Here is a 14,012-nt window from a genome sequence, read left to right as displayed (position 1 = left end):
TGATTAGAAAAGTTTTCGTTAAAACAAGATTTCTCCGCTATAATGGTATTCGTCAAACGGGAATCGACTGTAATAGTACTGAAGAAGAATCTGGGGAATTTCAAACGATTTGTTACAAGCCGAAATGTCTGGTTTGAGTGCCCCTAACGTATTTATGATGTCAGAGTAATGCGTGTTTCGTGTTCTAGCGTGTGTGTGTGTGCTGCTGCTACTTGTGTTCCATATCTGAAGCGGAAGAGGCAGATTCAAAGAGAGACTATATAGTAGACGGATTCAAACCCAAAACTATACCGGAAAACCAATTCGAATACTGCCTATTCCCGTTTTAACGAATACCGTTATAGCGAAAAAGTTTCGTTTCAACGAAAACTTTTCTAATCCCCAGAAGAGGAACAATGTAATAATCTGGAATTATTATAACGAATTATAACGAAGTGATTTCTCCGGTCTCTGGGAGGTCGTTATTACGGGATTTGACTGTACATGGCAAAAAAGAAAAAACCACTTAAAAAGTCACTATCTTGACCCCCCCCCCCTCCTCCACTTTTAAAAGAGTATTACTTCAATTTACGCTTCTGTCCAGACGCACCGATCCCCCCCAAAACATGAGAGAGTAGATGATTTTTTCTTTATTTAATGCAACAAAAATATGAATAAATTACATTCCTATACACCAGATGGTGTGTAAGATTGATGCATGTCACGTTTTCACGATTGTTTTTATGCCTGTAGCTGTACGTCGATCTCTTGCCCTCAATCGGCAGACGCAGCGTTAGTGTATCTGGTAATTTTCTTCTTTCTTTTACAATGCAAAGTATGTTCCACGTGGGGCGTTGGCCTTAATGATTATTTGATTGATCGCGTATCGCCTTTTCCATTGATAGCAAATGCTACCAAAAAAAAATGTGTTTTTCACACAGCGTACAAAATATCGACGCTTTTTTTCTCAAGTTCGAAAATATTAGCAAATACAAATACGATGAAATACTTGTGAATTACAGCTGTGAATGTATTAAACAGTCGAAAACACGTAATATGTAAGTTTTAATTAAAATAAGGGTGCTCAACCTTCTGGAAGGTGTGGGGCCACTTCATTGGTTTGGAAACGTGTCCCGCACCGCTTAAGTGATATGTGCATGTTTCACGATTCACTTAAATGATCTGGGAATGTGCCACGTGCCACTCAAGTGAAGTGAAAATGTGTCGTGGGTCACTTAAATGATTTAGGCATGTGTCGCAGACCACTTAAGTGAGGGGAGAATGTACAGCGGGTCACTTAATTAATCTGGAACAACACCCTAGGTTGCTTAAGTGAACTGGGAATGTGCCGCTGGGATCTTAATCGAACTCGTGCTTTAATATTTTAACAGAAAAGATTAGAAAATATGAATTGATTATTTGCAAAATGAGAAGTTGATCGATGAAGTGTTTTTTAAAAGATTTATTTTACGGCATGGATGTATTCAGTAACGGAATCAGTGTCTGGAGTGCCGAAACCTAATAAAACATTGCATAGAAAATGATTTTCCTGCATTGCCCCTTAAGGTATTAAAAGTTTTTCACACTGAAATAATAATAATAGCATAAATCCTAAAATTTTTGACTTCGTTGGAATTATAGTTTACCAAACCATTTTGAGATGAATGTATCGTAAACAAATGTGAAAACAATGTTTCACAAAGTACAATAATGATAAATAAAAAGAGAAATAATTTAAAATAAATAATACATCCTATTGATCTTCCCAATAAGTAAATTAATACTAAAAGTAAATTCAAAAATATATAAATACAAAATTGCAATGAAACATATTTAATAGCTGTAAAAGCTGTCGCTAAAGATATATTTAATAACTAATTCCTATAAATCTGCTAGAAAGACTTTACGGTCCCTTGAGATTACACAGTGTCCGTTTGCAATAGTATACGTTTGTATTTCTCATATTATATATATTTGTGTTTGTAAAATATAGATATTTATTTTGATAATGTATGTATTTTGTAACTCATTTGAATTAAAAAAAATTAAAATGTTTAAAATATTTGGTAACTTTAACGAAATTATAATTTATCCCAATAAGAAAATGAATTTAATATTGAAATATTTTCCATTCCGTTTCTAATTTGTATGTTATGAAATAAGGGTACGTACAGGGTCATTCAAAAATGAAAAGCATTCCAAACAGCTATATTTTAGTGAATAGTAAATATGTGGCAACTAAATAAACACAGAAATGCATGATAACATTAGAAGCAGAGTGTCATTCGGGACTAGAAAATAGATAGATAAATTGTGTTCAAAACGTGAAGCATCAAAGTAACTGGTTAGCGCTATTTAATGGGCAACTTTTCTCAGGGTTTAAATAAATCTCAATATTATATTGTGCGTTTCTGTGTATTTTTGTTGCCAACCACGCACGCATCTCGTCTGTGTATTCGTCTATGGAGTTTCTAACGAATGAGTGCATGGTCGAATGTGCGTGTAGGGTATGTGTTGTGAACCTACTCGAAGTTTGTTTCTTTTTAATGCTTGCAGTGTGTTAGTAGTGGTATTAGTAGTAGTAGTTAAGCTGTGTTGCCCGGTCCTTAGTTTGAATTAAACATTGCCTTCTATTAAAGTTTAACGGAAGGAAATCAATCAATTGTTTTTGGTCGATAATTTTTTTTATTTTATACAAAAATTGCCACGTTTTCAAGACAAATAAATTCAAAAATTCTTGAATTTATTGGTCTTGAAAACGTGGCAATTTTTGTATAAATTAAAACCAGGCAAAGTTTCTCATTTTTGTGATGATAATTTTTTTGTTTGCGAATGTCTATCAGCTAATTTTTCAGTGGTGGTCGGTTTTCTGTGGTTCCCAACTTCAAGACGCAAATACGAGCCGATCTCCCCGTTAAAAAGTCTCGTCACAGACAGCAACAGGCCTGCAACGATACAATTATTTAATCATTGCACTTCACTCATAGTTAGAAAAATTGATCGCAGATGGCAGCACTGCACATAGCAAGCATCACACAGAAACCAATTTCACGTTAGGTTCATAGTACGTACACGCACACTCCAACGGGTACCGATTCGTTAGAAGTTCCGCACTCTCACTCTATTTTCTCCAAATCGATTTTTCTTTACGGTTCATTTGAAAAGTGGAATAAATAAAAGACGCTTTTGAGGTTGGATTCCATATGAGTAACAAAACCCCTTCTTCTTCTGTTGTAAGATAAGAAGAAACGTTCGAGACGAAACGAAATTCTCGAATTTCGCTTCCACAAAATAAGTAAATCGTATTTTACGATTGAACGTTTCTCCTTTAATTTTCTTCTTTATTTCGGAAGGAAAAAAAATCTCGATTCCTTCTATTTTTTTGTGTGCAGTGATTTTAAAAAAAAGAAGTAAATGTCTCTCTCTTCTAAAGTATTTTTCTTCTTGGGCTGTTCGATAACGGATCCGTCATTTGCGTAATTATTTGCGTGGGTTTCGTCCTTTACTTTCACTTGATTACTTCGTTTCCATACCTTCGCGACATCATTTCGACTCTCTCTTCTACCCACAAAATACATAAAAGTAGAATTATTCTGCTCGTGCGGAATTATCCCATAATTGATGATGTCGTTAACCAACGTGTTACACCGACCAATCAACCGCGAGAAATCCAGTTATCGAAACTCCTCGTGGAACCGAATCGTGAGACGGGAAAAGAAATGTTCTTCCTTATCTCTATACTGTTTATGCTTCTTATTCACAAAATAAATAGTTACCATGTTCCGCGCTCTTATAATTACTGGCGCTCACTCGTAAGAGAGGAAATGGTTGAATATTGCAAAACTGTGAAGTGTAACCGACAAATGCGTTGTTTCTGTCTGGACCGGCTGTAGCCGGTATTGCAATGCTCAAACTGGGTTACAGAAAATTCATCGAGATGGAGTGAAAAAAATTCAGCGCGGTGGCCATTACAACGGTGCTATTTATAGAAAGTACACTGTGACTTGCATGATATAAGTCATAAAATTAAGTGTCGTAAAGCATGCTTATTTGGTTTCTAAGCGCTTCTCAAGCTCACAACCTCTTAACGCGCTTCTGCTGGTAAATACTTGTCAGTGAATCGGTGTAATTTAGTTGTTATTTCATCAATTTTCCGTCGATAAATTCCTTATTTATGAATTTTTCCTCAATAAGATAATTCTTTGTGAATTTTTCGTCGATAAATCAATTTGTTTGTTAATCGTTTGTCCATAAATTATTCGTTTGTGAATTTTCCGTTGATAAATTCTGAATTTGTAAGTTTTTCGGCCATAAATTTTTGTTCCTGAATTTTTTTTTCCACAAATTTTTTCTGTAAATTTTCCGTCCATAAATTCTTTTTTATTTTGTGAATTTTTTATCTAGAAATTCTTTGTTGGCAAATGTTTGTTAACAAATTTTCTGTTAATAAATTAGTTGTCTGTTGGTGAATTTTGTTTTTCGTTAATTTGTGAGGCGGTGTATCTTCTTTCGACTATAACTACTACCTTCGACGAATTGTTGTCGGTGAATTTACGGAACACGCACCCTTGTACTCTGTCTGTTGGATAGTTGATACAGATATTCAGTGAGCCGATAAGAACGTGATATAGATTAATAATTAAGAGCACAAATGCACACAAAATCGATATCTAGATAATTATCTTTATTATTCACGATAAACATAATATTATCAGTCACACTTCTGCTGCAGAAAAAAAATTGTTTACCGAAACACTTGAGTGTAAAATAATGCTCATTTCGGATTGGCGGTGTACTTTATTACCATCCAAGGTAATCCAAATTATGTGTTCATATATGACATAAGGACTTGTGATAACTTGCATAAATTTACAGGAAATACCGAACACCCCTATTTTAAAGACTCGAAGAAAACTCCAAAATAAATCTTAAGATTTCACAGAATCGATGAAAATGACGATAATTCATGGTATCCAATTAATTAGTCAGCATATCTCTCGCAACACAGAAAAGTTTTTATTTCGCATTCTTTCATCCTCATCATCATCGCCATTATTATTATTATTATTATCAGAGATGAATGAATTTCACATCGGAGGTCTCCCTTTTTACCCGAGGAATAGAAGATTAAGAAAACTTAGACGTAAATACAAAGCGGAGATTATTCGCCATCTTGAATTATTCGCTCCGGGCGATGCTTATTTCCAATTGAAGACCCACCACGGAAAAAAACAAAGAAATTCTTTTCAAATATTTGTGTTGGCTGCGGGATTCGCTATTTATAGAATTAATTATAAGACTTTCGTTTTCAGAAGAATGGAAAAAGACGACGATGATAGAGGGTGAAAGGCAGGGCCCATCACGTGATTAATTTCGAGCGGAGAAAATTAAAAAAAAAAGAAAGCTACGAAATTTTCAGATGAATTACGGGAAAATGATTGAATTCGATCGGACAAATAATAAAGACTAGATCTGATGATTACTATCACAAAATAACCGATAGGATTCTCTGTAATCCCGGAATCGATCATGAAATGTTTTAATTACATACTAACAGGAGAAGAAGATTTCAATTTCCAATCAAAATATTAATTACTCGAGAATATCATCTGATTAATTGCGAAATCCATTCGTTAATGCCAGGCGAAAAAATCATATCGTAATCGACGTTGGACCTTAAATCTGGGGCTTCGATCTCTTACGTCAGTGGAAATAATACGGGAACATTTTCCTCCGCCACTGTGATCTACCAAGACTATCTATAGTAGAAGGCCTCTGCACGAAACTCGTGACGTCACTGAAGAAGGCCATTTCACCTATAGCCATTAGATATAGCAGGCCGACGCATAAGCCATCCTTACCCCCTTTTTTTGTAGTATATCCAATGGCTATAGGTGAGATGACCTTCTTCAGTGACGTCACGAGCTTCGTGCAGAGGCCTTCTGCTATAGATGGTGTTGGATCTACAGGGTGATTTAGCATCATGACATGGACAAAATTTCAAGGAGAGAGAGCACAGAGCAGAAGTTTCAAGAACACATGTAAGTAAGAAATTTTTGTCACACAATGGTGTCGACACAACGCAAGCGATGAACAACTAGGCGGCGCTGACACTGAAAGCAGGAAGAGCGGTTTTGCCACTTACAATCATTTTCTATCGTGAATTATAGGAGGGATTGCTAATAGAAGTGATCTCATGAAGTGTGATCTCGTGAAGGGATGGCTGGTTTTAAGAATCAGGGAAAGGTAGAAGTCCAAAGGCAACACCGGAAGTGATTCCCGGCAAAACGCGTTCCATATCGAAAAACTTTGAGGGAATGCACAGCACAGATGTCTATCCAAAACGGACTTCTTTGGAGTGACCTCAAACTCCTGCACGCTCGGTATTACGCATCCTACTCTCTGACAAAGGATCTCGTGCAGCACAAAAAAATTTAATCCCTTAAAGCAGTGATTCTATTTTTCCACCCACGGTTCCCCTTGCCCTACTCGTCTTTCATCCGCGACTGCGAAGAATAGTCGAACAAAGAGAACCACTGCAATGAACAGAACAGGCTAACATCAATATCACCATCTCACCGCAGAGCTCCTCACAAAAGCTGGCGACGTGCACTTTGAGAACCACTGCCTTAACCCCCTCCACGTACAGACATTTGGCAAAAAATTTGGATGAGCGATAAAAGTTTCAGCGATAAAACTCGTTTCCATGTTCGCATGTTAGGAATAGGAGGGAAAAAATGATTAGTAGCAGTAAAATATATGTAGATTAATTTCACTTTCGCTGTCACCTTCACACTTTCTCACCTCCCCTATTTTTTCTTTCTTTCCCTCTTTTATATAATAGGAAGATAAATTATATGTGGGGGGTAATCACCAAATAGGATGAGAGAGAGAACTATAGAAAACGGGGGAAAAAAACAACTTCCGTTCATTGGGTTACAATAAAACTTGATGATGCGAAAAGTAGTAAAAAAAAACTTGACGAGCTCCAACGAACTTCTTCCATTTGCATTTTGACGAAATATCTCGTCCGTGGTCGTTGAGGGGTTAAAGATTTTTTCAATCAGACACGTGTCATGGCGGAAAACACTCCCAGTAGAGTCTTTGAGCTACCAGAGCATTTCCGTCAGCAGCACCATACATGGAATGAATGCATGTCCGCCTTTTCCTAATTCCTGAAACTAGCCACCCATTCTGTAGTTGACGATAGAAACGACCAAATCAGTTCGTCATGCGTTCCAGATTTAGCTCCGTCTAGTGGCCGACCGTTCGCAACGCTTACCACCTACATATTGTACGACCAAATTGCTTGTTTAGATGTGTCGTATCACCCTTTACAATTTTGCCCACGAGTTTTGAATCACCCGGTATAAAATACTTTACATTTAGGCTTGTACTCCGACTAGAGAAAGCGAAAGCTATTTAAAGCATTTCTACTTAGTGTCTGCCTAGTCATAACGAATATTACACAAGCTTACGATTCGTTTGAACATGGTTAGGGGAGTAGCCAATTTGTTTCATGCAAAGAGAGATTTAGCATAACAATTTCTGTTATACTAGATATTGGAGCGAAATTCTCGGAAACATAAACCCAAAGAAAAGAGATGCGGTGGAGGGGAGACTTCATTAAAATGCGCGGTATCAAATTTAATAACGTTTACGAGGAGGGGGGCTCGCGTGAAAATGAACTCAAAGCAAAAGAGCAAGATAGAGAAAGAGTTTTAACGCCGGAATCTCATTTTCGCGATGCGTAACGCGATTTAGAAGGCCCCGCGTTGGATTGAGCAAGAAAAATTGAATTTGATTGTGTCTGAAGTAACATTTTCTCCCCGGAGTTCTCAAAGCGGTGAGAAATACTAGAGAAAAACGATTATATTAATCCTTCATTTTGGGGGCCGAAAATTAAATATTTCACGGTTCACCGGGGACTCCTTTTAAATTTAACACAATAATATTCAGAGGCTGGATTTAAAGAAAAGGACGCGAGAGAATTTTCTGTCTAAAAATGAGCACGAATATATTCCTTTAGAGCTTGCTTCTCATTTATATTCATTCAAGTATTTTTTCTAGCAATAGGCGAAGACAATTAAAGCAAATAATAGTTTGGTTATTTTTTGAAAAATATAGTTAGGTAAATGTGGTAAATTACCGCCCCATAAATTCATTATGGGGCGAATTAATGTATCAATTGTAAAATGGTTATTGGTATCCCTGACGGTAATACTTACTTACTTACTAACCGAAACGGTGACCCAGTCCATATTCCGAAGATTTTCTAACCGATAGGTCACCGCCGGGGTAAAAAGGGTATGATAGGGGCAGGAAGAGTCAAGAAGGTGTGAAAAATCAAAGTATCGTATCGAAAAATACACGAGTACAGTTAAAAGCAAGGGCTGCTGGGAAAAAATTTACATTGCTTACAGAATTGGGTATGCATGAAATTACACCTGCCACCACCAGAAAGGGGGAAGAAGTGCTTTACATACTGTACAAAAAAAAAACTACACCGAGATGCAACCTGCGGAAGCAACAGAAAATCAGCGGCCACACATGGGAAGAACCCACACGCAGGTCCGCCACACCTCAAATATTCAACACTACACCTCTTCATGAAAATATATGAAAAAAACAATCCACTTACAAACTATATGAGCACACAAACAGCCGGGGGAAGAGCACTCCCCAGTTCATCAGAATGATATAATAATGTGTAGGGTATGAATACACAATGGTCGCATGATGCACAGTTACAGGACGGAATACATGTACGCGAAGCATCTACAATTACGAAGATTCATTGCAACAAACTATGAAACATTGGAACGTCTGCGTAAAGCCACAAAAGAACAAAATGTGTTGATCAATGCCCGCCCACGTGTTTCCCAGCGAATAACCAGTGTTCTCGACGAATTCTACTGATAAGTGTGAGACATACGGCCTTTAGTCCAGATTATTCACCCCGTCACTTGTACTTGTTTGGTCCTCAAAGAAATCAGCTGCAAGCACGGAAGTTTATCAAATTTCGCTGAGGTAAGACTTAGTTGGCTCTCACAGTCTAAAATCTTGCCGCTATACGGTTGTGAGGACATCGTGGTGGACTTACGTCGTGAGGGCCTGGGTTCGAACCAATCATATTAACATGCCGAGTTTTTCGCTTCCAAATTCGGGAGACCGATGGCAGCATGTTTTATAAGACACGGAACAGACATTCCTCAGAAACAAACTTCACGTTAGGTCTTCAGCGCATTTTGACATGCCCCGTTTCGTTAGAAGTTCCTCAGAGGAATGTTTACGAGATGCCCAAGACGTTCTTTCAAAACGGAGTATAACGGGGTGCGAATCAATGGGATCTTTTGTTCCAAAATAGATACCTGCTTCTGATATATATTTTTATCGTCAGGTGGAATTTATATTCAACCACCTCTCATACATTATCATACTCTGTTATTTTTAATTAAATATGATTTTCCTTGCATTCTTCACCCGCAATCATGTTGATAGGTTGTTAATGTCCACTATTAATGACGTTCCATCTTTTTCCCCTAGAGATGCATGGCAGCAGAATCTTATTTTGAGCAACAAATTGCAGTCACAATCAAATTAGTATAAAATTTGAGTAAATGCGTCTCAGAAACGATGTCCACAAAATACACGAACCACGGGAAAGTATCAAATAACTATCAAGTGCCTGACATCATACATAGAAAAATTAATATTGGAGATTAAGTAATTAAAATTTGGCTAAAAAAATGAATTAATTAAGTAAGGCGAATCTATCTCGGGGTCGGCCAGAAAAGTTTCGGGACGTACCTTGTTAAAAATGTCGAGCCTTAATTACTCGTCATCGTATCAAACCAATATTTAAAAAGTAGCCTATGGTATGAAGGAGATGTATCGCCTCATAAAAGACAGTTTTGCCAAAGCTTCAACGAGTCGCCGAGAGCATCTCGAAATCACCTTTCGATCAGGCATTATCTACAGCAGAGTTTTCCCAAAGAAATTCCGTTCGCTTTAGTTTAGTAATTAAAGTCGAGTGCGACGATACATCCATCAAACGTTCAATTTGCCCTTGGATGGAGCGAGTCTTTCCCTCTAGACACGAGTCTTGTTGATATCGGTGATGAATGATCCATTCCTACAAGATAACACTTCCTCTAACGTCTATGAATCGGTTACTCAAAAAGGCAATATATACTTCTAGTATATTTTTATGTTTATGTACTTAATATAAACTTCTGTGTACTCATAATATTCCGTACAAAAGTTTTCTCTGTAGAGTTAATGAGTTGAATTCTTCAATTGAATACTCAATACTTAAGGACGTATAATTTGAATACTTTGAATACCGAGGGTTTATTTTGTCATAGCTATTTCCCTGACATTCTTAAATCTTCAATAGCCAACCACTTTGCCCTTATTCATCAAGAGGGTGCTTAACCCTTCAGCGGTGCAAATGGGGAGATATAATATATCTTCCTATTAGCACAGAGACATATTATGTTTCTGCGTTATTATTTGTTTATTTATTTAATGTTCATTTTTAAAAGATAGATGACGCTCAAACTCAAACATTGCATTACAAGTAAACCAAGTCAGAGAATAGAGGGAAATAATGAAAGAAAAGAAAACATAAGCACATTAGCCCGCCACCTATATGCCATTCCAAGAATTTCATCTCAAGAAAGAAATTTAAATCATCAGGGGATGATTCAGCGGGCACTAAGACCCTCATTTATAAGCGATGAGAGCAGGTTAAGGGTTAAAAAAAAGGTCATGACTGCATCGTTTTGGAACTTCTGATACTCTCTTGTTCCTCCTTCTCCTCATTGTGAAACTTTTCCCTCCTGTCCGAGACAAGCACACGCTATTTTAAAAAAAAAACTGATTTTTTTTGTTAACCACTTTACCGTCAATGACGTAATATTTCGTCTAAACGTCAGTGGAATAAATTCAACAAGTTCTCTTTGTTTTCTTTCCTCTCGCCTCATCATCGCGAAGATTTGTTGGAACACTAATTTTTTTTACTATATACGTGTAAGAGTGAAAGAAGAGGTAGGGTGAAGGTGAAAATAAATCTACTTTGCATCACTCTTGTATCTATTTGTCCATTATACTGTTTTACTCTTTCTTCAGGCTAGTCATTTGGGGGGGGGGTCAGGGGTCAGGTTTGAAAAATAATATATATATATTGAGAATATGTTCTTTGCCGCCCCCCCCCGGAAAAAGTTCAAATGACGGGCCTATCTTTCTTGTTTTTTCCCTCCCTTTTTTCTCTTCTAACTTTTTTTCCTTCTCCTTCTTTTACTTTTTCTGACGTGTGGTTAGGTTACGACAAGGTTACCATATTTATCGCCAATTCATCAAATAGAGATAATCCAAATTTGTTGCCAATCGCTTCGTAAGCGAGGGTATTAATCAACTTTTCAGGCGTAATGACTGTAAAAGTCTTTCGTAGGTGAATACAGACATGTACAGAGTTTCTGAGGACGATGTCACTTTCGCTGTTGCTATCCATACAAAGGTTTTTTAACAGCTGGCTGATGCGAAGATATATTTTTGACAGAAAATTCATCTGCCCATGCGGGGAATCGAACCCCACGTTCTTTCGCTTTCCCTGTGAATTCACTAGACCAGTGGTTCTCAACCGGGGACCATACGGCCCCCCTAGTAGTACTGGGATACTTCAAGGGGGCCACGGAAGAAAATGGAGAAATGGACCATGACAGGTGGTTTGGAGGGCTGTAGAGAGCTGAGAAGAAAAATTAAGGTGGGAAGAAATAAAGCTTTTATATTAGTGACTATACACTTACAGAATCCAACAAAGCCACCCATAAAGCCAGGGCCGTCTTTGGGCATGGACTCACCCGGGCCTCACCGCCTACATTTTGCAGCAGGTTCCCTAGAATGAGGTTTTTCGCAGGCCCTCGGCTAGATTTTTCACGACCCCTCCTCTATATTAAATTTATAGTGTGAAAAACAAAAATGATGAAAACCATATCAGGCTCCGGGCGGCAGCTCTGTCAGTCCCACTCTTGTGAGGGGTCATGCCAGGGGGTCTCATGTCCACAAGTGACCCCATCTTATATTGTGAATAGTACAATAAATATTGAAAACAAATAGGAAATATGTAGGCTGTTTATTTCCAACTAAGTATGGGGTTACCATAGCACCTTTTTGCCTAAGGCGCTCATAATGTTGAGACGGCCCTGAATAGAACTCGGACTAGCGGGGAGCTCAATTAATTCTAGGCCAGTGGTCTGGAGACCAATCTTATTTGAAAAATTTTCGTTCAGTATAAATTCACTGAAAAAATCAATTCAATACGTATAAAGAATCTTGCTTCTAGATGAGGGTCGAAAACTCTGGGTAAGACAGGGGAGCCACGAGGAAAAAAATATGGTTCAAAGGGGGCCACGGGCAAAAAAACGTCAAGAAACACTGCACTAGACTACAGAGGCAACGAGTCTAGTTGTCTAGGGCGGTCATCCGGAAAGTGAAAGGACGTGGGTTCGATTCCCCGTAGGGGCAGTTGAATTTTCTCTCTCGCCAAAAAAGGACCTTCGCATCAGCCAGCTGTTACAAACCTTTGTATGTACAGTTTCTTAAAACATTACACAACACATTCGTGCATATCATAAATAATGAGTACGCATTTTTTCGATTCCGCAAGTCACTTACCTCATGTTAATTTAGGCAATGCGTCTAAAAAATCTATCGTCGTCACAGTATCACCGACACAACCAATCCAACGGCTCCATGATGATAGGCTTCTAGCCACTGAGCCGGAATTGTGGTCGGTCTGCGAAACAGTTCAGAAAACGAGTAGCATTTTTTCAGAGAAAAATGTGATGCGCAAATTTATTTCTTGTTTACGTGACGCGATGATGTCGTACCGAGGAAATGAATCGTCATTTGGCTACTTCCTTCTTTCGACACAGCATTGTTTTTTCACCTTTTCTTGGATTTTTGTCTTTGTCATGACAAAAGATTTTCAATTAATGATTCCCACACTAAAAAAAATGGCGTCGTCACGACAGTAAAACAACACCTGAATTCACTCGTTTCCCCCGTGTCTAGGCTGCTATGTAGTACGCGTTATTCGTTTCCTGACCATGAGAAATGTTTCAACGACATTGATGGATCGATAGAGCTTTGAAATGCACGATCCAAATGCCATGAGTGAAGTTCGTAAATGGATGAGCGTGTTAAAGAAAATTCGGTAGAATGTATGAATCTTAATGCCTGATGCCGAGCGTGGATCAAGGGTGCGATCACCCTTCCCAATCGCCGAATGTTCTGGGGGAACATTGTCTGTCTCGTAAAATACGAGATGAGCCAATGCACATACAAAATAAGTCATTTCTCTCACACATCTCCTTGGATCCGCCTATTCCCGCTTCATTCGCAGCTGATGATTTCTGTCTCAACTCCATTCTCAGCTGAAGATATTTGTCTCCTCTCCATTCACAGCTGAAGATGTTCGCGAATGATGTCGACGCGGATCCAGAGGGACGATCATCTCACCTCCCTCCCAAAAGCCGAATAATATGGGAAAATCTGTCTGTTCCTTAAAATACGGGACGATCCAACGAACTTACACAATTCGCTTCTCCCGTCACATTGTCCTGGATCAACACTTGCCTGACGCACGTACAAGATAATTGGCAATTACACATAGCCGGCCTTCCTTATGCACGTTATTGAAGTCTTTATTGAACGTTCTCATTCATTTACGAACCTTTCCATCACTCATGGCATTGAAATCATACATTTCACGGATCTGGAGATTAATTTTTGCTGTCTACAAGGGAATAACAATTCCTGCTCCACAGCTTTATATTTTATAACATTTCCAGAAATGCGCCTACTTTTGAAGATGCCGGAAAACATGCACAAAATTAGGCACTTCAATTCTTTGAGAAAATAGCATTTTAAAACTTATTTAAAACCTCTAAAGCGTCTATGGAAACGGGTTTTCTTCCTCTTCCAGGACGAACCACCAACGATCCTGTGGTTTCGAATTTCGTTACCGT

At 38.2% G+C, this 14,012-nt stretch overlaps 1 protein-coding gene across 1 annotated transcript in view; it reads right to left on the bottom strand.

Moving 5' to 3' along the window:
- The window catches only part of LOC149078282 (cationic amino acid transporter 3-like), a 50,450-nt gene extending 37,645 nt beyond the window's left edge, over positions 1-12,805 (bottom strand). The window contains exon 1 of the mRNA XM_089241918.1: positions 12,658-12,805. Coding sequence (XP_089098044.1) covers positions 12,658-12,662 — 5 coding nt within the window. The 5' untranslated portion in view covers positions 12,663-12,805. The remainder of the gene's footprint in view (positions 1-12,657) is intronic.
- Between the last annotated feature and the right edge of the window lie 1,207 nt (positions 12,806-14,012).

Source organism: Pholcus phalangioides, unplaced genomic scaffold (assembly GCF_987345545.1).
Source record: "Pholcus phalangioides strain wild (caught in Gottingen) unplaced genomic scaffold, Ppha-v1.0 ptg000014l_1, whole genome shotgun sequence".
Lineage (NCBI taxonomy): Eukaryota > Metazoa > Arthropoda > Arachnida > Araneae > Pholcidae > Pholcus > Pholcus phalangioides.
The sequence above is the reverse complement of the archived record's forward strand: the minus strand, read 5'-3'. Positions and strand labels throughout refer to the sequence as shown.